The 26,394-nt window shown below is 39.4% G+C and overlaps 1 protein-coding gene across 7 annotated transcripts in view; it reads right to left on the bottom strand.

The window, feature by feature from the left end:
* VPS8 (VPS8 subunit of CORVET complex) overlaps positions 1-26,394 on the bottom strand; it is a 306,350-nt gene that overhangs the window by 32,635 nt on the left and 247,321 nt on the right. For 6 of the 7 annotated variants that reach the window (XM_067738310.1, XM_067738309.1, XM_067738313.1 and 3 more), the window contains one exon: positions 25,249-25,302. The exons of the other annotated variant lie outside the window; for it this stretch is intronic. In XM_067738310.1, the coding sequence (XP_067594411.1) occupies positions 25,249-25,302 (54 nt within the window). The remainder of the gene's footprint in view (positions 1-25,248; positions 25,303-26,394) is intronic. 7 annotated transcript variants of the gene reach the window in all.

Here is a 26,394-nt window from a genome sequence, read left to right as displayed (position 1 = left end):
GTAATCTAAAATACGGCACAAATGAACCTATCTATGAAACAGAAACAGACTCGTAGACATAGAGAACAGACTTGTGGTTGCCGAGGGGGAGGAAACTGGGGGAGGGATGGACTGGGGGTTTGGGTTAGTAGATGAAAACTATTACATATAGAATGGATAAACAACAAGGTGCTACTGTATAGCACAGGGAACTATATTCAATATCCTGTGATGAACTATAATGGAAAAGAACATAAAAAGGAATGTATATAAGTGTATAACTCAGTCACCTTGCTATACAGCAGAAGTTAACACAACATTGTAAATCAACAATACTTCAATAAAAAAATAAATTAAAGAATGAGGAGAGTTTTGCCCGGGAGTAACCAAGATGGCAGAGTAGAAGGACGTGCTCTCACTCCCTCTTGTGAGAACACCAGAATCACAACTAGCTGCTGGACAGTCATTGACAGGAAGACTCTGGAACTCACCAAAAGACACCCAACATCCAAAGACAAAGGAGAAGCCACAATGAGACGGTAGGAGGGGTGCAATCACAGTAAAATCAAATCCCATAACTGCTGAGTGGGTGACTCACAGGCTGCAGAACACTTATACCACAGAAGTCCACCCACTGGAGTGAAGGTTCTGAGCCCCACGTCCGGCTTCCCAAGCTGGGGGTCCGGCAATGGGAGGAGGAATTCCTAGAGAATCAGATTTTGAAGGCTAGCAGGATTTTATTGCAGGACTTCAACAGGACTGGGGGAAACAGAGACTCCACTCTTGGAGGGCACACACACAAAGTAGTGTGCTCATCGGGACCCAGGGGAAGGAGCAGTGACCCCAAAGACACTGAACCAGACCTACCTGCTAGTGCTGGAGGGTCTTCTGCAGAGGTGGGGGGTGGCTGTGGCTCACCGTGGGGACAAGGACACTGGCAGCAGAAGTTCTTGGTGTGAGCCCTCCCAGAGTCTGTCATTAGCCCCACCAAAGAGCCCAGGTAGGCTCCAGTGTTGGGATGCCTCAGGCCAAAGAATCAACAGGGAAGGAACCCAGCCCCACCCATCATCAGTCAAGCAGATTAGAGTTTTAATGAGCTGTGCCCACAAGGGCAACAGTCAGCTGTACCCACTGCCAATGCCTTCCATCAGGAAACTTACACAAGCCTCTTAGATAGCCTCATCCACCAGAGGGCAGACAGCAGAAGCAAGAAAAACTACAATCCTGCAGTCTGTAGATAAAAAGCACATTCATAGAAAGATAGACAAGATGAAAAGGCAGAGGGCTATGTACCAGATGAAGGAACAAGATAAAACCCTAGAAAAACAACTAAATGAAGAAGTGAAGATAGGAAACCTTCCAAAAAAAGAATTCAGAATAATGATAGCGAAGATGATCCAAGACCTTGGAAAAAAAATGGAGGCAAAGATCGAGAAGATGCAAGAAATGTTTAACAAAGACCTAGAAGAATTAAAGAACAAACAACTAGAAGAATTTAAAAACAGACAGAGATGAACAATATAATAACTGAAATGAAAAATACACTAGAAGGAATCAATAGCAGAATAACTGAGGCAGAAGAATGGATAAGTGACCTGGAAGACAGAATGGTGGAATTCACTGCTGCAGAACAGAATAAAAAAAAAGAATGAAAAGAAATGAAGACAGCCTAAGAGACCTCTGGGATAACATTAAACACAACAACCTTCACATTATAGGGGTCCCAGAAGGAGAAGGGAGAGAAAAAGGACCCGAAAAAATATTTGAGGAGATTATAGTCAAAAACTTCCCTAACATGGGAAAGGAAATAGTCACCCAAGTCCAGGAAGCACAGTGAGTCCCAAACAGGAAAAACCCAAGGAGAAATATGCTGAGACACATAGTAATCAAACTGGCAAAAATTAAAGACAAAGAGAAATTATTGAAAGCAACAAGGGAAAAATGACAAATAACATACAAGGGAACTCCCATAAGGTTAACAGCTGATTTCTCAGCAGAAACTCTACAAGCAAGAAGGGAGAGGCATGATATAATTAAAGTGATGAAAGGGAAGAAGCTACAATCAAGATTACTCTACCCAGCAAGGATCTCATTCAGATCCGATGCAGAAATCAAAAGCTTTACAGAAAAGCAAAAGCTAAAAGAATTCAGCACCACCAAACCAGCTCTACAACAAATGCTAACTGGGAAACACAAGAGAAGAAAAGGACCTACAAAAACAAACCCAAAACAATTAAGAAAATGGTCATAAGAACATACATATCGATAATTACCTTAAACGTGAATGGATCAAATGCTCCAAGCAAAAGACACAGGCTCGCTGAATGGATACAAAAATAAGACCCATATATATGCTGTCTACAAGAGACCCACTTCCGACCTAGGGACACATACAGACTTAATGTGAGGGTATGGAAAAATGTTCCATGCAAATGGAAATCAAAAGAAAGCTGTAGGGCTTCCCGGGTGGCTCAGTGGTTGAGAGACCGCCTGCCGATGCAGGGGACACGGGTTCGTGCTCCGGTCTGGGAAGATCCCACATGCAGCAGAGCAGCTGGGCCCATGAGCCATGGCCACTGAGCCTGTGCGTCTGGAGCCTGTGCTCCGCAACAGGAGGGGCCACAACAGTGAGAGACACGCGTACCACAAAAAAAAAGAAAAAAAAGAAAAAAAGAAAGAAAGCTGTAGTAGCAATACTCATATCCAATAAAATAGACTTTAAAATAAAGAATGTTACGAGAGACAAGGAAGGACACTGTGTAATAATCAACGGATCAATCCAAGAAGAAGATATAACAATTATAAATATATATGCACCCAACATAGGAGCACCAAATACATAAGGCAACTGCTAACAACTATAAAACAGGAAATCCACAGTAACACAATAATAGTGGGGGACTTTAACACCTCACCTACACCAATGGACAGATCATGCAAAATGAAAATAAATAAGCAAACACAAGCTTTAAATGACACAATGGACCAGATAGATTTAATTGATATTTATACGATATTCCATACAAAAACAAGAGATTACACTTTCTTCTCAAGTGTGCACGGAACATTCTCCAGGATAGATGACATCCTGGGTCACAATTCAAGCCTCAGTAAATTTAAGAAAACTGAAATCATATCAAGCATCTTTTCTGACCACAACGCTATGAGATTAGAAATCAGTTTCAGGGAAAAAAAACATAAAAGGCACAAACACGTGGAGGCTAAACAATGCATTACTAAATAACCAAGAGATCACTGAAGAAATCAAAGAGGAAATCAAAAAACACCTAGAGACAAATGACAATGAAAACACGATGATCCAAAACCTATGGGATGCAGCAAAAGCAGCTCTAAGAGGGAAGTTCATAGCTATACAAGCCTACCTCAAGAAACAAGAAAAATCTCAAACAATCTTAACCTTACACCTAAAGGAACTAGAAAAAGAAGAACAAAACCCTTAGTTAGCAGAAGGAAAGAAATCATAAAGATCAGAGCAGAAATAAATGAAATAGAAACAAAGAAAACAATCGCAAAGATCAATAAAACTAAAAGCTGGTTCTTTGAGAAGATAAACAAAATTGATAAACCATTAGCCAGACTCATCAAGAAAAAGACTGAGAGGACTCAAATGAATAAAATTAGAAATGAAAAAGTAGAAGTTACAACAGACACCGCAGAAATACAAAGCATTCTACAAGACCACTACAGGCAACTCTATGGCAATAAAATGGACAACCTGGAAGAAATGGACAAATTCTTAGAAAGGTATAACCTTCCATGACTGAACAAGGAAGAAACAGAAAATATGAACAGACCAATCACAAGTAATGAAATTGAAAATGTGATTAGAAATCTTCCAACAGGGCGGAGGGGAAGATGGTGGAAGAGTAAGATGCGGAGATCACCTTCCTCCCCACAGATACACCAGAAATACATCTACACGTGGAGCAACTCCTACAGAACACCTACTGAATGCTGGCGGAAGACCTCAGACCTTCCAAAAGGCAAGAAACTCCTCACGTACCTGGGTAGGGCAAAAGAAAAAAAGAAAAAACAGACAAAAGAATAGGGACGGAACCTGCACCAGTGGGAGGGAGCTGTGAAGCAGGAAAGGTTTCCACAGACTAGGAAGCCCCTTGGCGGGCGGAGACTGCGGGAGGCAGAGCGGGGAGCTTCGGAGCCGCCGAGGAGAGCACAGCAACAGGGGTGGGGAGGGCAAAGCGGGGAGATTCCCGCACAGAGGATCGCTGCTGACCGGAACTCACCAGCCCGAGAGGCTTGTCTGCTCACCCACCAGGGCGGGCGGGGCTGCGAGCTGAGGCTCGGGCTTTGGTCAGAGCGCAGGGAGAGGACTGGGGTTGGCAGCGTGAACACAGCCTGATGGGGTTAGTGCACCACGGCTAGCCGGGAGGGAGTCCGGGAAAAGGTCTGGAGCTGCCAAAGAGGCAAGAGACTTTTTCTTCACTCTCTGTTTCCTGGTGTGCGAGGAGAGGGGATTAAGAGCGCTCCTTAAAGGAACTCCAGAGACGGGTGCGAGCCGCGGCTAAAAGCGTGGACCCCAGGGACGGGCACGAGCCACGGCTAAAGCGCGGACCCCAGAGACGGGCAGGAGACGCTAAGGCTGCTGCTGCCGCCACCAAGGGGCCTGTGTGCGAGCACAGGTCACTATCCACATCCCTCTTCCGGGGAGCCTGTGCAGTCCGCCACTGCCAGGTTCCCTGGATCCAGGGACAACTTCCCCGGGAGAACGCATGGCGGGCCTCAGGCTGGTGCAACGTCACGTTGGCCTCTGCCGCCGCAGGCTCATCTCGCACTCCGCGCCCCTCCATCCCCCCGACCTGAGTGAGCCAGAGCCCCCGAATCAGCGGCTCCTTTAACCCCGTCCTGTCTGAGCAAAAAACAGACGCCCTCCAATGACCTACACACAGAGACGGGGCCAAATCCAAAGCTGAGCCCCTGGGAGCTGTGCCAACAAAGAAGAGAAAGGGAAATCTCTCCCAGCAGCCTCAGAAGCAGCGGATGAAAGCTCCACAATCAACTTGATGTATCCTGCAACTGTGGAATACGTGAATAGAAAACGAATCATCCCAAATTGAGGAGGTGGACTTTGAGAGCAAGATTTATGATTTTTTCCCCTTTTCCACTTTTTGTGAGTGTGTATGTGTATGCTTCTGTGTGAGATTTTGTCTATATAGCTTTGCTTCCACCATTTGTCCCAGGGTTCTATCCGTCCGTTTTTTTTTTGTTTTTTCTCTTAATAATTATATTTTTATTTTAATAACTTTATTATATTTTATGTTAACTTTATTTTATTTTACTTTATCTTCTTTCTTTCTTTTTCTTTCTTTCTTTCCTTCCCTCCTTTAGAAAATGAATCATCCCAAATTAAGGAGGTGGACTTTGAGAGCAAGATTTATGTTTTCCGCTTTTCCTCTTTTTGTGAGGGTGTATATGATGCTTCTGTGTGAGATTCTGTCTGTAGAGCTTTGCTTCCACCATTTGTCCTAAGGTTCTATCTGTCCGTTTTTTTCTTAATAATTATTTTTTAATTTAATAACTTTACATTTTACTTTATTTTATTTTACTGTATCTTTTCTTTCTTCCTTCCCTCCTTCCTTCCTTCCTCCCTCCCTCCCTCCTTTCTTACTTTCCTTCTTTTCTTCTTTTTTTCTTTCTTCCTTCCTTCCCTGCTTTCTTTCTTTCTTTCCTACCTTCCTTCCTTCCTTCCTTTGCTTCCTTCCTACTTCTACTAATTCTTTCTACTTTTTCTCCCTTTTATTCTGAGCCGTGTGGATGAAAGGCTCTTGGTGCTGCAGGCAGGAGCCAGTGCTGTGCCTCTGAGGTGGGAGAGCCAACTTCAGGACACTGGTCAACAAGAGACCTCCCAGCTCCACATAATATCAAATGGCAAAAAACTCCCAGAGATCTCCATCTCAACACCAGCACCCAGCTTCACTCAATGACCAGCAAGCTACAGTGCTGGACAACCTATGCCAAACAACTAGCAAAACAGAAACACAACCCCACCCATTAGCAGACAGGCTGCCTAAAATCATAGTAAGTCCACAGACACCCCCAAAACACAACACCAGACGTGGACCTGCCCACCATAGAGACAAGATCCAGCCTCACTCACCAGAACACAGGCACTAATTCCCTCCACCAGGAAGCCTACACACACACTGAACCAACCTTAGCCACTGGGGACAGACATCAAAAACAACAGGAACTATGACCTGCAGCCTGCAAAAAGGAGACCCCAAACACAGTAAGATAAGCAAAATGAGAAGACAGAAAATCACACAGCAGATGAAGGAGCAAGATAAAAACCCACCAGACCTAACAAATGAAGAGGAAATAGGAAGTCTACCTGAAAAAGAATTCAGAATAATGATAGTAAACATGATCCAAAATCTTGGAAATAGAATAGACAAAATGCAAGAAACATTTAACAAGGACCTAAAAGAATTAAAGATGAAACAAACAATGATGAACAACACAATAAATGAAATGAAAAATACTCTAGATGGGATCAATAGCAGAATAACTGAGGCAGAAGAACGGATAAGTGACCTGGAAGATAAAATAGTGGAAATAACTACTGCAGAGCAGAATAAAGAAAAAAGAATGAAAAGAACTGAGGACAGTCCCAGAGACCTCTGGGACAACATTAAACACACCAACATTCGAATTATAAGGGTCCCAGAAGAAGAAGAGAGAAAGAAAGGGACTGAGAAAATATTTGAAGAGATTATAGTTGAAAACTTCCCTAATACGGGAAAGGAAATGGTTTATCAAGTCCAGGAAGCACAGACAGTCCCATATAGGATAAATCCAAGGAGAAATACGCCAAAACACGTATTAATCAAACTGTCAAAAATTAAATACAAAGAAAGCATATTAAAAGCAGCAAGGGAAAAACAACAAATAATACACAAGGGAATCCCCATAAGGTTAACACCTGATCTCAGCAGAAACTCTGCAAGCCAGAAGGGAGTGGTAGGACATACTGAAAGCGATGAAGGAGAAAAACCTGCAACCAAGATTACTCTACCCAGCAAGGATCTCATTCAGATTTGATGGAGAAATTAAAACCTTTACAGACAAGCAAAAGCTGAGAGAGTTCAGCACCACCAAACCAGCTTAACAACAACTGCTAAAGGAACTTCTCTAGGCAAGAAACACAAGAGAAGGAAAAGACCTATAATAACGAACGCAAAATAATTTAGAAAATGGGAATAGGAACATACATATTGATAATTACCTTAAATGTAAATGGACTAAATGCTCCCACCAAAAGACACAGATTGGCTGAATGGATACAAAAACAAGACCCATATATATGCTGTCTACAAGAGACCCACTTCAGACCTAGAGACACATACAGACTGAAAGTGAGGGGATGGAAAAAGACATTCCATGCAAATGGAAACCAAAAGAAAGCTGGAGTAGCAATTCTCACAACAGACAAAATAGACTTTAAAATATAGACTATTACAAGAGACAAAGAAGGACACTACATAATGATCAAGGGATTGATCCAAGAAGATATAACAATAGTAAATATTTATGCACCCAACACAGGAGCACCTCAATACATAAGGCAAATACTAACAGCCATAACAGGGGAAATCGACAGTAACACTATAATAGTAGGGGACTTTAACACCCCACTTTCACCAAAGAACAGATCATCCAAAATGAAAATAAATAAGGAAACACAAGCTTTAAATGATACATTAAACAAGATGGACTTAAATGATATTTATAGGACACTCCATCCAAAAACAACAGAATACACATTTTTCTCAAGTGCTCATGGAACATTCTCCAGAATAGATCATATCTTGGGTCACAAATCAAGCCTTGGTAAATTTAAGAAAATTGAAATTGTATCAAGTATCTTTTCCAACCACAACGCCATGAGACTAGATATCAATTGCAGGAAAAGATCTGTAAAAAATACAAACACATGGAGACTAAACAATACACTACTTAATAACGAAGTGATCACTGAAGAAATCAAAGAGGAAATAAAAAAAATACCTAGAAACAAATGACAATGGAGACACGACGACCCAAAACCTATGGGATGCAGCAAAAGCAGTTCTAAGAGGGATTATAGCAATACAAGCCCACCTTAAGAAACAGGAAACATCTCCAATAAACAACCTAACCTTGCACCTAAAGCAATTAGAGAAAAAGAACAAAAAAACACCAAAGTTAGCAGAAGGAAAGAAATCATAAAAATCAGATCAGAAATAAATGAAAAAGAAATGAAGGAAACAATAGCAAAGATCAATAAAACTAAAAGCTGGTTCTTTGAGAAGATAAACAAAATTGATAAACCATTAGCCAGACTCATCAAGAATAAAAGGGAGAAGACTCAAATCAATAGAATTAGAAATGAAAAAGGAGAAGTAACAACTGACACTGAAGAAATAAAAAAGATCATGAGAGATTACTACAAGCAACTATGCCAATAAAATGGACAACCTGGAAGAAATGGACAAATTCTTAGAAACGCACAACCTGCCAAGACTGAATCAGGAAGAAATAGAAAATATGAACAGACCAACCACAAGCACTGAAATTGAAACTGTGATTAAAAATCTTCCAACAAACAAAAGCCCAGGACCAGATGGCTTCACAGGCGAATTCTATCAAACATTTAGAGATGAGCTAACACCTATCCTTCTCAAACTCTTCCAAAATATAGCAGAGGGAGGAACACTCCCAAATTCCTTCTACGAGGCCACCATCACCTTGATACCAAAACCAGACAAGGATGTCACAAGAAAGAAAACTACAGGCCAATATCACTGATGAACATAGACACAAAAATCCTCAACAAAATACTAGCAAACAGAATCCAACAGCACATTAAAAGAATCATACACCATGATCAAGTGGGGTTTACTGCAGGAATGCAAGGATTCTTCAATATATGCAAATCTATCAATGTGATAAAACATATTAACAAATTGAAGGAGAAAAACCATATGATCATCATAATACATGCAGAGAAAGCTTTTGACAAAATTCAACACCCATTTATGATAAAAACCCTGCAGAAAGTAGGCATAGAGGGAACTTTCCTCAACATAATAAAGGCCATATATGACAAGCCCACAGCCAACATCCTCCTCAATGGTGAAAAACTGAAAGCATTTCCACTAAGATCAGGAACAAGACAAGGTTGCCCACTCTCACCACTATTATTCAACATAATTTTGCAAGTTTTACCCACAGCAATCAGAGAAGAAAAGGATATAAAAGGAATCCAAATCGGAAAAGAAGAAGTAAAGAGGTCACTGTTTGCAGATGACGTGATGCTATACATAGAGAATCCTAAAGATGATACCAGAAAACTACTAGAGCTAATCAATGAATTTGGTAAAGTAGCAGGATACAAAATTAATGCACAGAAATCTCTGGCATTCCTGTACACTAATGATGAAAAATCTGAAAGTGAAATCAAGAAAACACTCCCATTTACCATAGCAACAAAAAGAATAAAATATCTAGGAATAAACCTACCTAAGGAGAAAAAAGACCTGTATGCAGAAAATTATAGGACACTGATGAAAGAAATTAAAGATGATACAAATAGATGTAGAGATATACCATGTTCTTGGATTGGAAGAATCAACATTCTGAAAATGACTCTACTACCCAAAGCAATCTATAGATTCAATGCAATCCCTATCAAACTAACACTGGCATTTTTCACATAACTAGAACAAAAAATTTCACAATTTGTATGGAAACACAAAAGACCCCAAATAGCCAAAGCAATCTTGAGAACAAAAAACGGAGCTGGAGGAATCAGGCTCCCTGACTTCAGACTATACTACAAAGCTACAGTAATCAAGACAGTATGGTACTGGCACAAAAACAGAAAGATAGATCAATGGAACAGGATAGAAAGCCCAGAGATAAACCCACGCACATATGGTCACCTTATCTTTGATAAAGGAGGCAGGAATGTACAGTGGAGAAAGGACAGCCTCTTCAATCATTGGTGCTGGGAAAACTGGACAGGTACATGTAAAAGTATGAGATTAGATCACTCCCTAACACCATACAGAAAAATAAGCTCAAAATGGATTAAAGACCTAAATGTAAGGTCAGAAACTATCAAACTCTTAGAGGAAAATATAGGCAGAACACTCTATGACATAAATCACAGCAAGATCCTTTTTGACCCACCTCCTAGAGAAATGGAAATAAAAACGAAAATGAACAAATGGGACCTAATGAAACTTCAAAGCTTTTGCATAGCAAAGGAAACCATAAACAAGACAAAAAGCGAATCCTCAGAATGGGAGAAAATATTCGCAAATGAAGCAACTGACAAAGGATTAATTTCCAAAATTTACAAGCAGCTCATGCAGCTCAATAACAAAAAAATAAACAACCCAATCCAAAAATGGGCAGAAGACCTAAATAGACATTTCTTCAAAGAAGAGATACAGACTGCCAACAAACGCATGAAAGAATGCTCAACATCATTAATCATTAGAGAAATGCAAATCAAAACTACAATGAGATATCATCTCACACCAGTCAGAATGGCCATCATCAAAAAATCTAGAAACAATAAATGCTGGAGAGGGTGTGGAGAAAAGGGAACACTCTTGCACTGCTGGTGGGAATGTGAATTGGTTCAGCCACTATGGAGAACTGTATGGAGGTTACTTAAAAAACTACAACTAGAACTACCATATGACCCAGCATCCCACTACTGGGCATATACCCTGAGAAAACCAAAATTCTAAAAGAGTCATGTACCAAAATGTTCACTGCAGCTCTATTTACAATAGCCCGGAGATGAAAACAACCTAAGTGCCCATCATTGGATGAATCGATAAAGAAGATGTGGCACATATATACAATGGAATATTACTCAGCCATAAAAAGAAATGAAATTGAGCTATTTGTAATGAGGTGGACAGACCTAGAGTCTGTCATACAGAGTGAAGTAAGTCAGAAGGAGAAAGACAAATACCGTATGCTAACACATATATATGGAATATAAGAAAAAAAATGTCATGAAGAACCTAAGGCTAAGACAGGAATAAAGACACAGACCTACTGGAGAATGGACTTGAGGATATGGGGAGGGGGAATGGTGAGTTGTGACAAAGCGAGAGAGAGGCATGGACATATATACACTACCAAACGTAAGGTAGATAGCTAGTGGGAAGCAGACGCATAGCACAGGGAGATCAGCTCGGTGCTTTGTGACTGCCTGGAGGGGTGGGATAGGGAGGGTGGGAGGGAGGGAGACACAAGAGGGAAGAGATATGGGAACATATGTATATGTGTAACTGATGCACTTTGTCATAAAGCAGAAACTAACACACCATTGTAAAGCAATTATACCCCAATAAAGATGTTAAAAAGAAAAGAGAGAGATCTTCCAACAAACAGAAGTCCAGGACCAGACGGCTTCACAGGTGAATTCCATCAAACATTTAGAGACAAGTTACCACACATCCTTCTCAAACTCCTCCAAAAATTGCGGAGGAAAGAACACTCTCAAACACCTTCTATGAGGCCACGATCACCCTGATACATAAACCAGACAATAAAAGAAAATTACAGACCAATGTCACTGATGAATATAGTGCAAAAATCCTCAACAAAATACTAGCAAAGAGAATCCAACAACACATTAAAAGGATCATACACCATGATTAAGTGTGATTTATCCCAGGGATGCAAGCATTCTTCAATATACGCAAATCACTCAATGTGATACACCATAATAACAAATTGAAGAATAAAAACCGTATGATCATCTCAATAGATGCAGAAAAAGCTTTTGACAAAATTCAACAGCCATTTATGATAAAAACTCTCCAGAAAGTGGGCATAGAGGGAATCTACCTCAACATAATAAAGGCCATATATGAGAAACCCACAGCAAACATCATTCTCAATGGTGAAAAACTGAAAGCATTTCTGCTAAGATCAGGAACAAAACAAGGATGTCCACTCTCGCAACTATTATTCAACATAGTTTTGGAAGTCCTAGCCATGGCAATCGGAGAAAAAAAGAAATAAAAGGAATACAAATCGGAAAAGAAGACAAACTGTCACTGTTTGCAGAGGACATGATACTATACATAGAGAATCCTAAAGATGCCAGCAGAAAACTACTAGAGCTAGTCAATGAATTTGGTAAAGTTTCAGGATACAAAATTGATGCACAGACATCTCTTGCATTCCTATACACTAATGATGAAAAATCTGAAAGAGAAGTTAAGGAAACACTCCCATTTACCACTGCAACAAAAAGAATAAAATACCTAGGAATAAACCTAACTAGGGAGATAAAAGACGTATATGCAGAAAACTATAAAACACTGATGAAAGAAATTAAAGATGATACCAACAGATGGAGAGATACCATGTTTTTGGATTGGAAGAATCAATATTGTGAAAATGACTATACTGCCCAAAGCAATCTACAGATTCAATGCAATCCCTATGAAATTACCAATGGTACTTTTTATGGAACTAGAACAAAAAATCTTAAAATTTGTATGGAGACACAAAAGACCCTGAATAGCCAAAGTAGTCTTGAGGGAAAAAATGGAGCGGGAGGATTCAGACTCCCTGACTTCAGACTATACTACAAAGCTAGAGTAATCAAGGCAATATGGTACTGGCACAAAAACAGAAATATAGATGAATGGAACAAGACAGAAAGCCCAGAGATAAACCCACGCACCTATGGTCAACTAATCTATGACAAAGGACGCAGGGATATACAATGGAGAAAAGACAGTCTCTTCAATAAGTGGCGCTGGGAAAACTGGACAGCTACATGTAAAAGAATGAAATTAGAACACTCCCTAACATCATACACAAAAATAAACTCAAAATGGATTCGAGACCTAAATGTAAGACCGGACACTATAAAACTCTTAGAGGAAAACATAGGAAGAACACTCTTTGACATAAATTACAGCAAGATCTTTTTTGATCCACCTCCTGGAGTAATGGAAATGAAAACAAAAATAAACAAATGGGATCTAATGAAACTTGAAAGCTTTTGCACAGCAAAGGAAACCATAAACAAGACGAAAAAGAGAACCCTCAGAATGGGAGAAAATATTTGCAAATGAAACAACGAACAAAGGATTAATCTCCAAAATATATAAACAGCTCATGCAGCTCAATAATAAAGAAACAAACAATCCAATCCAAAAATGGGCAGAAGAGCTAAAGAGACATTTCTCCAAAGAAGACATACAGATGGCCAAGAGGCATATGAAAAGCTGCTCAACATCACTAATTATTGGAGATTTGCAAATCAAAACTACAATGAGCTATCACCTCACACCAGTTAGAATGGGAATCATCAGAAAATCGACAAACAACAAATGCTGGAGACGGTGTGGAGAAAAGGGAACCCTCTTGCACTGTTGGTGGGAATGTAAATTGATACAGTCACTATGGAGAACAGTACGGAGGTTCCTTAAAAAACTAAAAATAGAATTACCATATGATCCAGCAATCCCACTAGTGGGTATATACCCAGAGAAAACCATAATTCAGAAAGACAAATGGACCCCAATGTTCATTGTAGCACTATTTACAATAGCCAGGTCATGGAAGCAACCTACATGCCCATCGACAGACAAATGGATAAAGAAGATGTGATACATATATACAATGGAATATTAGCCATAAAAAGGAACGAAACTGGGGCATTTGTTGAGACGTGGATGGATCTAGAGACTGTCATACAGTGTGAATTAAGTCAGATAGAGAAAAACAAATATCGTATATTAACACATGTATGTGGAACCTAGAAAAATGGTACAGATGAACTGGTTTGCAGGGCACAAGTTGAGACACAGATGTAGAGAACAAACTTATGGACACCAAGGTGGGAAAGCCGTGGGGGGGTGGGGATGGTGGTGTGATGAATTGGGTGATTGGAATTGACATGTATACACTGATGTGTATAATGTTGATGACTAATAAGAACCTCCTGTATAAAAAAATAAAATTAAATTAAAAAAAAAGAAAAAGAATAAGGAAAGAACATAACAAGTACAGCCAGATCCATTACCATGTTAAACTTTACTTTACCTGAGCTCTTGGAAAACAGCACAGTTAAAAAAAATTTCCCACCCTGTTCTGGAAAACAGCTTACTGCAAAGAACCACGCCTCCCCATAAGACTCAGGGAAGACTCACCTAGCCCCCATGCTTACCTATGACAAGGCCAGACACAGACCTATCAAATTTCCATGCTTTGCCTGAAAAAAGATAAGCTGAGCTGCTTGTCCTCACTGATTGATTAGAATGAAATGCTTGCTAACTGATGACCAAATGTTACCTAAGCTTCTCTCCTTCTCTCAAGCCTCTGATCCACCCTCAGCCCAAGCCAGAATATAACCTCTCCATAATGATGTCTCCTGAGAATCAGCTGACATCAAGGAAAGACATTTCCTGATCACTGTCTGATTCTGCCATCTATTCCCCCATATCTGGTTCTTTCTAGCCTTGTTTACCTGCCCCTATAAAAGAAATTTCCTTTTTGCCTGATCTTTGAGACCCTTGCAGATCCTTTGGTCAAACTGTTCTCCCTATGGAATAGCCTCTTCCCCTCTATTGTACTAGCTCCCTCCCCTTATTGCAATAATTCTTTTGAATGAAGTCTTCTTCTTACCTAAGTCCAGATTTGTTTTTCTTTGATAGACAACATATTCTGTTAATTCAGACTGGGGGGTTAGGGTCTAACTAAAATCATTCAGCACATCAACAAACATGCCACTTGTTTAATACAACTGTAGACTCAGAAGATCTTAACCTTCAAAAAGATCTAAAAATCAACGAATCCAACCTCTCACCCATGGCAGGAATCCCTCTGCAGCAGCTCTGAGAGACAGACATCCTGCCACTCATGGCACGCCTCTGGTAATGGGTAGTGTTAGAAAATTCTCATACTAAGCCAACATCTCCATCTACATAGCAGTTACCCACAGGTACCAGTTCTGCCCTCTGAACTACAAAGAATGCCTCTACTTCCAAATCAGCACCCTTCAGATGTCTGAAGACAACTGCACCTCAGCTTCTTCACATCAGCATAAAGAGGCACCTGGCCTGCAGTGATATCCTACCATGCCTGTGCAAAAACAAAGATCAAATCATGTCCTCTGGTTTTTTCTTTGTTAAATCAATAGAGGCATGGAAATCACATCTGGATATAATGTGCATCTAAGTCCTACTAAGACAAATACTCTAAGGAAAGAGGCAGCATACAATCATCAAGGGCTACCACTTTGTTGTTCATGAGGAATTGCATCTTTGCAGGAGTTAAGAGAGAGTCTTAAAAAGGCAGATGACTCCCTGACTTCAGAGTATACTACAAAGTTTCAGTAATCAAAACAGTATGGTACTGGCACAAAAAGAGACACACAGATCAATGGAACAGAACAGAGAGCTCAGAAATAAACCCACACACTTATGGTCAATAATCTACAACAAAGGATGCAAGAATATACGCTGGAGAAAAGACAGCTACATGTAAAAGAATGAAATTAGAACATTCTCTAACACCGTACACAAATTAAACTCAAAATGGATTAAAGACCTAAATGTAAGACCCCAAACCATAAAACTCCAAGAGGAAGACATAGGCAGAACACTCTCTGACATAAATTGTAGTAATATTTTTTTGGATCCATCTCCTAGAGTAATGGAAATAAAAGCAAAAATAAACAAATGGGACCTAATTAAACTTAAAGGCTTTTGCACAGTGAAGGAAACCGTCAACAAAATGAAAGACAATCTACTGAAGGGGAGAAAATATTTGCAAATGATATGACTGATAAAGGTTAATATCCAAAATAAATAAACAGCTCATATAACTCAACATCAAAAACAAACAACCCAATTAAAAAATGGTCAGAAGACCTGAATAGACATTTTTCCAAAGAGGAAATGCAGATGGCCAATAGGCACATGAAAAGATGCTCAACATTGCTAACTAACTATGAGGAAAATGCAAATCAAAACCACAATGAGATATCACCTCACACCTGTCAGAATGGCTATCATAAAAAAGAACACATAATAAATGTTGGTGAATATGTAGAGAAAAGGGAAACCTTGTACACTGTTGGTGGGAATGTAAATTGGTGCAGCCACTGTGGAAAACAGTATGGAGGTTTCTCATTAAAGTAAAAATAGAACTACCATATGACCCAGAAATTCCTCTCCTGAGTATATATCCAAAAAGCACCCCATAACACTAATTTGAAAAGATACATGCATCCCAATGTTCATAGTACTATAATTTACAGTTGCCAAGAAACAACTGGAAGCAACCTAAGTGTCCATCAACAGATGTATGGATAAAGAAGATGTATAAACATACAATGGAATACTATTCAGCCATAAAAAAGAATGAAAATTTGCTACTTCCAGCAACATGGATGGACTTGGAGGGTATTATACTAAGTGAAAGTAGTCAGACAGAGAAAGACAAATACTGTATGATATCACTTATATGTGGAATCTAAAAAACACAACAAACTAGTGAATATAACAAAAAAGAAACAGACTCACAGATATAGAGAACAAACTAGTGGTTACCACTGGGGAGAGGGAAAGGGGGAGAGGCAATGTAAGGGTAGGGAAAGTGGGAGGTACAAACTATTACATATAAGATAAGCTATAAGGATACATTGTACAACAGAGGGAATATAGCCAATATTTTATAATAACTATAAATGGAGTATAACCTTTCAAAATTGTGAATCACTATATTGTACACCTGTAACTTATATAATATTGTACATCAACTACACTTCAGTTAAATAAAAAAAGGCAACTGAATCTTTACTTAAGCCAACATCACACAACATCTAGAAAATGTTTCATCTATCTCTCAGTGCTTTCTCCTTTTGTGTTCCCTTGACTTTTGTGAAACTATCAACCAGCCATTCTTGGGCTGGTCAGTTGAGACACTGCAGCCAGCTTTTCCTGTTGCTATGGAAACAGTGGCTCTATGGGGCTTTTTCCCTAAAAAAAAAAAACAAACCCTCCCACTCCATAATTCAATAAAAATCATGAGCAAGTACAGTCAACTACATTCCTGACATGAGTGGCAAAACCGGGAACCAGCTATAAAAATTTTGCCTCACCAGAACACTTGGAAAAAAAGAATCAGCTCTAAATTCTGGTATTAAACTTGAATATTTGAGAAGCTATGCACCAATTTCTGGGAGGCTTGGCTATTCAGCCCACCAGTTCAGTCACCATTAACTTTTAAGTGTGCTGAGAGCAAGAACTATATATATATATATTTAGGATATAAAATACAGTTTATTGAGTGAACAGTTTAAATCAGAGAAATAACAGAATGCATGTATTCCCCATAACTCTTAGAATCTCACAATTTAGCTTGTGCATAGTTGACCTCTAAGTGCCTGGCCTATGTGCAGTAGAGAGGGGCCCTTTGCTACTGATAAAGCTGTACATATTTATAGTGTGTAGGTTAGGTAGGAATGATCTACGAAACTATGCAACACTGGAAGTTCCCAAAATGAGGAAATAGTTTCACTAGAAACATGGAGCTCCCGGAGTCCAGGGGTCGATATCAGCCTCTTCTTCCAAGGAACTAACTTAGACTTATGGAGAAGTTCCTTGCTAAGCTACTACAAAGAATTTCCAAGAGCACTGGGAGATCTCACTGGTGGACAACTGGAAAAAAAATTTTTTTTCCATCTTCCATTTTTTTTTAAACATCTTTATTGGAGTATAATTGCTTTACAATGTTGTGTTAGTTTCTGCTCTATAACAAAATGAATCAGCTATACATATACATATATCCCCAAATCTCCTCCCTCTTGCAGCTCCCTCCCACCCTCCCTACCCCACCCCTCTAGGTGGTCACAAAGCACTGAGCTGATCTCCCTGTGCTATGCGGCTGCTCCCCACTAGCTATCTATTTTACATTTGGCAGTGTATATATGTCAATGCCATTCTCTCACTCCATCCCAGCTTACCCTTCCCCGACCCTGTGTCCTCAAGTCTGTTCTCTACATCTGCGTCTTTATTCCTGTCCTGCTCCTAGGTTCTTCAGAACCTTTTCTTTCTTTTTAGATTCCATATATATGTGTTAGTATATGGTATTTGTTTTTCTCTTTCTGACTTACTTCACTCTGTATGACAGACTCTAGGTCACTACAAATAAGTCAATTTCGTTTCTTTTTTTTTTTTTTTTTTTTGCGGTACGTGGGCCTCTCACTGTTGTGGCCTCTCCCATTGCGGAGCACAGGCTCCGGACATGCAGGCTCAGCAGCCATGGCTCACGGGCCCAGCCGCTCCGCGGCATGCGGGATCTTCCCGGACTGGGGCACGAACCCTTGTCCCCTGCATCGGCAGGCGGACTCTCAACCACTGCGCCACCAGGGAAGCCCAATTTCGTTTCTTTTTATGGCTGAGTAATATTCCATTGTATATATGTGCCACATCTTCTTTATCCATTTATCTGTTGATGGACGCTTAGGTTGTTTCCATGTCCTGGCTATTGTAAACAGTGCTGCAATGAACATTGTGGTACATGACTCTTTTTGAATTATCGTTTGCTCAGGGTATATGCCCAGTAGTGGGATTGCTGGGTCGTATGGTAGTTCTACTTTTAGTTTTTTAAGGGACTTCCATACTGTTCTCCATAGTGGCTGTATCAGTTTACATTCCCACCAACAGTGCAAGAGGGTTCCTTTTTCTCCACACCTTCTCCAGCATTTATTGTTTGTAGACTTTTTGATGATGGCCATTCTGACTGGTGTGAGGTGATACCTCACTGTGGTTTTGATTTGCAAATCTCTAATGATTAGTGATGTTGAGCATCCTTTCATGTGTTTGTTGGCAGTCTATATGTCTTCTTTGGAGAAATGTCTATTTAGGTCTTCTGCCCATTTTTGGACTGGATTGTTTGTTTTTTTGATATTGAGCTGCATGAACTGTTTATATATTTTGGAGATTCATCCTTTGTCAGTTGCTTCATTTGCAAATATTTTCTCCCATTCTGAGGGTTGTCTTTTCATCTTGTTTATGGTTTCTTTTGCTGTGCAAAAGGTCTTAAGTTTCATTAGATCCCATTTGTTTATTTTTGTTTTCATTTCCACTTCTCTAGGAGGTGGGTCAAAAAGGATCTTGCTGTGATTTATGTCATAGAGTGTTCTGCCTATGTTTTCCTCTAAGAGTTTTACAGTGTCTGGTCTTACATTTAGGTCTTTAATCTATTTTGAGTTTATTTTTGTGTATGAGTTTGGGAGTGTTCTAATTTCATTCACTTACATGTAGCTGTCCAGTTTTCCCAGCACTACTTATTGAAGAGGCTGTCTTTTCTCCATTGTATATTCTTGCCTCCTTTATCAAAGATAAGGTGACCACAGGTGCATGGGTTTATCTCTGGGATTTCAATCCTGTTCCATTGATCTATATTTCTGTTTTTGTGCCAGTACCATACTGTCTTGATTACTGTAGCTTTGTAGTGTAGTCCAAAGTCAGGGAGCCTGATTGCTCCAATTCCATTTTTCTTTCTCAAGACTGCTTTGGCTATTCGGGGTCTTTTGTGTTTCCATACAAATTGTGAAATTTTTTGGAAGAGCTTGAGAAGGATAGGTGTTAGCTCTTCTCTAAATGTTAGACAGCGTTCACCTGTGAAACCATCTGGTCCTGGCTTTTGTTTGTTGGAAGATTTTTAATCACAGTTTCAATTTCAGTGCTTGTGACTGGTCTGTTTATATTTTCTATTTCTTCCTGGTTCAGACTCGGAAGGTTGTACTTTGCTAAGAATTTGCCCATTTCTTCCATGTTGTCCATTTTATTGGCATATAGTTGCTTGTAGTAATCTCTCATGATCCTTTGTATTTCTGCAGTGTCAGTTGTTAGTTCTCCTCTTTCATTTCTAATTCTGTTGATTTGAATCTTCTCCCTTTTTTTCTTGATGAGTCTGGCTAATGGTTTATCAATTTTGTTTATCTTCTCAAAGAACCAGCTTTTAGTTTTATTGATCTTTGCTATCATTTCCTTCATTTCTCTTTCATTTATTTCTGATCTGATCTTTATGATTTCTTTCCTTCTGCTAACTTGGGTTTTTTTTTTCTTTGTTCTTTCTCTAATTGCTTTAGGTGTAAGGATAGGTCATTTATTTGAGACTTTTCTTGTTTCCTGAGGTAGGATTGTATTGCTATGAATTTCCCCCTTAGAAATGCTTTTGCTGCATCCCATAGGTTTTGGGTCATCGTGTTTTCAATGTCATTTGTTTCTAGGTATTTTTTTATTTCCTCTTTGATTTCTTCAGTGATCTCTTGGTTATTTAATAGTGGATTGTTTAGCCTCCATGTGTTTGTATTTTTTACAGTTTTTTCCTGTAACTGATATCTAGTCTCATAGCGTTGTGGTTGGAAAAGATACTTGATATGATGTCAATTTTCTTAAATTTACCAAGGCTTGATTTGTGACGCAATATGTGATCTGGCATGGAGAATATTCCATGAGCACTTGAGAAGAAACTGTATTCTGTTGTTTTTGGATGGAATGTCCTATAAATATCAATTAAGTCCATCTTGTTTAATGTGTCATTTAAAGCTTGTGTTTCCTTATTTATTTTCATTTTTGATGATCTGTCCATTGGTGAAAGTGGGGTGTTAAAGTCCCCTACTATTATAGTGTTACTGTCGATTTCCCCTGTTATGGCTGTTAGCATTTGCCTGATGTACTGAGGTGCTCCTATGTTGGGTGCATAAATATTTACAATTGTTATATCTTCTTCTTGGATTGATCCTTTGATCGTTATGTAGTGTCCTTCTTTGTCTCTTGTAATAGTCTTTATTTTAAAGTCTATTTTGTCTGATATGAGAATTGCTACTCCAGGTTTCTTTTGATTTCCATTTGCATGGAATATCTTTTTCCATCCCCTCACTTTCAGTCTGTATGTGTCCCTAGGTCTGAAGTGAGTCTCTTCTAGACAGCATATATATGGGTCTTGTTTTTGTATCCATTCAGCCAGTCTATGTCTTTTGGTTGGAGCATTTAATCCATTTACACTTAAGATAATTATTGATATTTATGTTCCTATTACCATTTTCTTCATTGTTTTGGGTTTGTTTTTGTAGGTCTTTTCCTTCTGCAAGAACTATTTTTCACTGACCTTTGTTCCTCCAAGTCCTGGCACCTTAGAGGCTTGTTGAATATTTACTGAATTACCTAGAACTATTAGAAAGGCTTCCCACTATGCCACTCCCAGTACCTTCTCCCTAACTGGAAGAAGTCATTCTGAGAAGAACATTAACTGTACCCCTTATAGTGGATTCTACCAGCCAGAACACCCGGCCCCTCAGGCTTCCACAAACACAACAGCAGAGAAGGTTCATCTAAAACAGGGGATGGCTCAGAGTGTAACCATGCTTTTGTGATCAAGAATAAGACAAAACTGCTTTCTCTGATTATTATGCATGTAACAATGCCAACTTTGCCACACAAGTTCCTGGTTGGTGTTTCTACAGTAGTCAAGAAGTGCTGCATCATAGCTGAGACGTTTTTGATGCTGCCTTCAACTAACCCTCTAAACTCCTTTAATCCACCTCAAACACTTCAGCACCTCCTATTTGGATCTATGCTAGGGAGTTTAGTGCAATGGACTTTAGGACAATTTCTATCTAAGGAAAATGCTTCTAATTTCTAGTTATCTATGATCAAACACTGAAGAAGTCCTAGGGAAGCATATGTGTCTTCCTACTTTTTTATTGAAGTTATCAGTTAGAGCCCATTAAGAAGAAATTTTATATACAAAAGATAAATATGATATACAAATTTTAAATGTTATAGATATATTATTATGTATGATAAGTATTTCTAATCCAGAGCTTTCTGAAAGAATATCACAAATACAAAATGCTCATGGAGTCTGCCAGGCCCTGACATGGTAGCAGAATAGGAGAGTGACTTCTACATGAGCCGCATATCCCGAGCTAGCAGGACCTACAGAACATGGCTCCTGACTCGTCGGCACTTGAGCAGAGCTCTTTGCAGGGCCAATATGCAGTAGAGTCACTGAACACTGTCTTCAGTTATTGGTCAACAGAGAATCTTTGGCTTAAATCAAGAACACTGCTGCTCTTTTGTGTTTCTTACACATGTCACTTTGGCAGTCACACTGTTCAACAGACACTCTTGGTGCTCCCATCTGTCAGTGCAACTTTGGGAAGAGGGACTGTAGCTCCAGGATGACAACCAGAATATATATGTAGATGCATATATATATGCACACACAAACACATACACACAAATATACATATCCAACTAGGGAAGTAACAATGAGGTGCTGAGCTTCACACTGGTCTCACTTGGAGTATTGCTGATAGAGCTTAAACAGTAAGGAACTGACCTTATGTATGCTGGGAATACAAGCCCAGAACAGCAATGATGCTTCATTTGTTCTTTCTCCAGTTATTCAGCAGAAACTTCTTTTTTCTCCTCACTTCCCATAAACAACTACGAAGTCCTACGGAATCTCTTCCATGTCTCTCTCATTCACGCCTCTCTCATTCACGCAACAAGTACTGAATGACTGCATACTTTGTTCTACACTTAGATAGACAACAGGAAACAGAACTGCTACGGGCCCTGCCCTTATGAGGCAGAGAGTCTAATGGGGGACACATATAAGCAAAGAGGCAATTTCAACACAGCCAGATAAGTATGTTTGTAAGGACTAGTTCAGGGTACTCTGAGAGCTCAAAAAGGGAAGGACACCTACCTCACGGTGTCAAAAAGGTTTGTGGGGAGAATACAAAGGCTAAGACTTGAATCTATCTCACCTCCTCATTCTATTAACATAGCATAGGCTTAGGATCTTTTTTCTTCTAATTGGTCTTTCTGCCTCATGTTTGATGGAAACACTTATCCTTGAGATAAAAAGCAAACTTCACAGACTGGGGCTCTGTGATCTGGACTCCCGTTTACTTCACCAGGCTTCTGCAAGATCCCATACTTAAGACAAACAGAACTGCCTCCATTTCCTAGCTCACCCATGTCTGCCTGGAATACCTTTTGCCTTGTGTTTCCAGGCTAGATCAAGCTTTACCTCTACTGGGAAGCCTTCCTTGACCTCTTAGTTTGGGAGAGGCACCTGTTATGATATATATTTTAAAGTTATTCTACACACCATAAACAGTGCAATATTAAGTATGTGCTATTAAGTTTAGGCTTCAGTCAGGGGTGGTCAGTGGCTCTAAACAAGAATCCACATTTCAGAAACTGCAACTCACATGAACTTCCAAAGGCAGCTCCTAAAAGCTGTTCATATATTGACCAACACCTAAGACTTTGCTCATTAGCTCAAGAGACAGCAGAAAAATTTTCCATTGGTGAAATCAATGTCTTATTAATAAGAATGGTAAATATTAGAAATGGACCCTCATTGCTAAAATAAAAGGTATTCATGATATGTCGACTGGATAAAATGTTTTTGTGATCTTAATTTAATAAATGTCTAAGTATGGTAGGATTTGCTTTCATTACAATCTAGTCACAAAGTTGTAGGGGAGCAGCTAACCATTTCTCAAGTTTCTTCACTGGACTCTTTACCATAAAGAATGTAAAAGTTGTACTAACGGATCTTAGTCATTTCAAAACCGGGCCTCTCCTGCACACTCTTGCAGCACCCTGTGCACCCTGCATGGCACGTGTCAAGTAGTCTGGTAACTGTCAGTGCAACCTGTCTACCTTTCCAATTAAATGCTGAGGTCCTTGAGAACAGGGATTGTATTTTTAATCTCTGTAGTCTGCTTCTTAGCTCACTATCTAGTATAAAGAAATACTTGCTGAATGGACAATAGTATATAAGTAGCATAATAAAGGACAGATGAAAGGACATCTGACTAGGAGTTGGGAGACTTGTGTTTTAATACTAGTTTCAGTAACAGCTGAGTACTTGTGTTACAATTTACTGAGTACTTAATATGTGTCAAACACAGCGTCAGGCACTTAAATTGTTTCTCATTTAATCTTTAGGGCAATTCTGAGAGGAGCATCATCACTTTACAGAGGAGGCTGACTTACTCAAGGTTATTCAGATAAAGTAGATGAGTCAATCACTGAATCCAAAGCACGTGTTTTTAACCTCTATGGTAGAAGTGTGTCCCATGGAACATTTGAGAGAGGTAAAAAATTTCCCTCTGGATTCCAGTTTCCTCCTTTGCTTACTGAGTGCGACTAAGTGGCTGACACCCTTTCCAGCTCCTCATGTTACGGTGTGATGGTTCTGAGCGGCAACAATCACCACTGTGGTCTCGCCTGCCCTTGCTGTCTTGACAAGAGTGAAAGAGGGTTTCACGTGCAGCACGTTATAAGGCTTTTCAGACAACATATTTCGTTTCTATTCTTTTTTTCCTTTGAAAAGGGGATTCTGAAGGCAGAGAAAAGGCATCCATTTTTGGCACACCGCTTTGAAGCTAGAACCTGCTGTTAGTCAACAGAGCCAGCAAGGTGTTATTTTTGTTCTACAATCCTTCCCCGACACGGATGCTGGCTGAAATCATAAAAAAGAGCAAGGAAAGCACACCTACAACCAGGGACAAGTCAACTATCAGAGAAATAAAAATGGTAAGAGAAAACATAGCAAAAATGTCAATCTGTTTGCTATATTTCAACTGCACTGTTGCAGTTGGATAAAGAAAAGGATTTTAGTGGTTCTTTTGACATCATCTGAGAATTACTTCAAAGACAAACAACCTATCTGTGCCACAGAGTTCACATTCAAGGGTTGAAATGGCCTAGATAAGAGTTCTATCACACAAGTATTTATTGAGGTCTCACTTAGCTGGTATGTGCTGAAATGTTAATACCTAGGACCAGTTTTCTTTAGGAACAGCTATCTGGAGGGAAAGTACATTGTTAAGAAAAACTATGTACCTTTCATCCTTAAAATATCTTTCATCTGCTACCACTCACTGATACCAGGATGCCCATCTGGTAGAGAGGGTGGGAATTCTAGAACAATGGAAGTCCCTAGTTGTCAAGAGACTGATGCTAGACCCAAACCCCCATTTGGCTTCTCTGGAAGAGCCAACAAGTCCTGGTGACACCTCTTTAAGGCATCCAATCAGAAAGAAACTTTGATGCATTAAAATGATTTAAAATCACTCATTTTGAGAACATGGTTCAACAGAGGAGAATAAATACACAGAAGGAGGAAGTCGGCTTTTTGCCGTTAAAACTCACTCACCTTCTTAACAGCAGGATCCCCTTTGGATGGATGACAGGATGGGGACATTTTTACCTAAAAAAAAAAAAAAAAAAAAAAAAAGCAAACCTTTTGATATCTTCTTAGTTATAGTCTAGCTTTATTTGACCCATACTTAAAATAATTCAACTAGAACTCATGTAACTGAGATAAAACAGACATTTTCAGGGGAACAATGAATAGATTTTTTGTTAAGTCCCTTTGAAGTTTCTCTGGAGATCAAAAAGTCAGTAGTTAGCCAAGATAAAAATGTGATTAGGGTAAGAAAAGTAGAAAAGATGGTCCAAATTGGTTTTAGCCAAGTGGTGAGGAACCTAATAGACACAGATCTCTGTGGACAATGGAAATCAACTGACGTGATATGTAGTAGCACGTCTTGCAGAGACCAACTCTGAGTATCCCTTCTGATCTAATATCCCTTTTAAGCAAAACATGCACAAGTGTTTGATAATAATAGAAGGATTTAGAAAAAGTATCAGCCAAGCCATAATAAAAGGATGTTTAGTCCTAAGAAGAGAAGACTGATGATATAGTAAGATCTTCAAATATAGGAAAGGTTGAAAGAGACTGTCAGATAAAGAGACTGTCAGATAAAGAGCAAGACCCAACTACATGCTGCCTGCAGGAAACATACTTTAAATATAAAGGCACAAATAGATTAAAAGCAAAAAGATTGGAAAAATATACCATGATAGTACTAGATTTCAGAGCAAAGACTATTGCCAGGGATATATTATTGCATAACGATAAAGGAATCAATTCATCAGGAGGACGTAACAATCCTAAATGTCTACACATCTAATAGCTTAAACCTAAGTGTCCATCAACAGAGGAATGGATAAACAAGATGTGATACATATATTACTCAGCCATAAAAAGGAACGAAACTGTGCCATTTGCAGAGACGTGGATGGACCTAGAGACTGTCATACAGAGTGAAGTAAGTCAGAAAGAGAAAAACAAATACCGTATAAGATCGCTCATATGTGGAATCTAGAAAATGGTACAGGTGAACTTATTTGCAAAGCAGAAATAGAGACACAGATGTAGAGAACAAACTTACGGATGCCAAGGGGAGATGGAGGGAGTGGGATGAATTGGGAGATTGGGATTGACATATATACACTA

The sequence above is a fragment of the Pseudorca crassidens genome, chromosome 5 (genome assembly GCF_039906515.1).
Source record: "Pseudorca crassidens isolate mPseCra1 chromosome 5, mPseCra1.hap1, whole genome shotgun sequence".
In the NCBI taxonomy this organism is placed as follows: domain Eukaryota; kingdom Metazoa; phylum Chordata; class Mammalia; order Artiodactyla; family Delphinidae; genus Pseudorca; species Pseudorca crassidens.
This window is presented reverse-complemented; position numbering and strand designations above follow the sequence as displayed.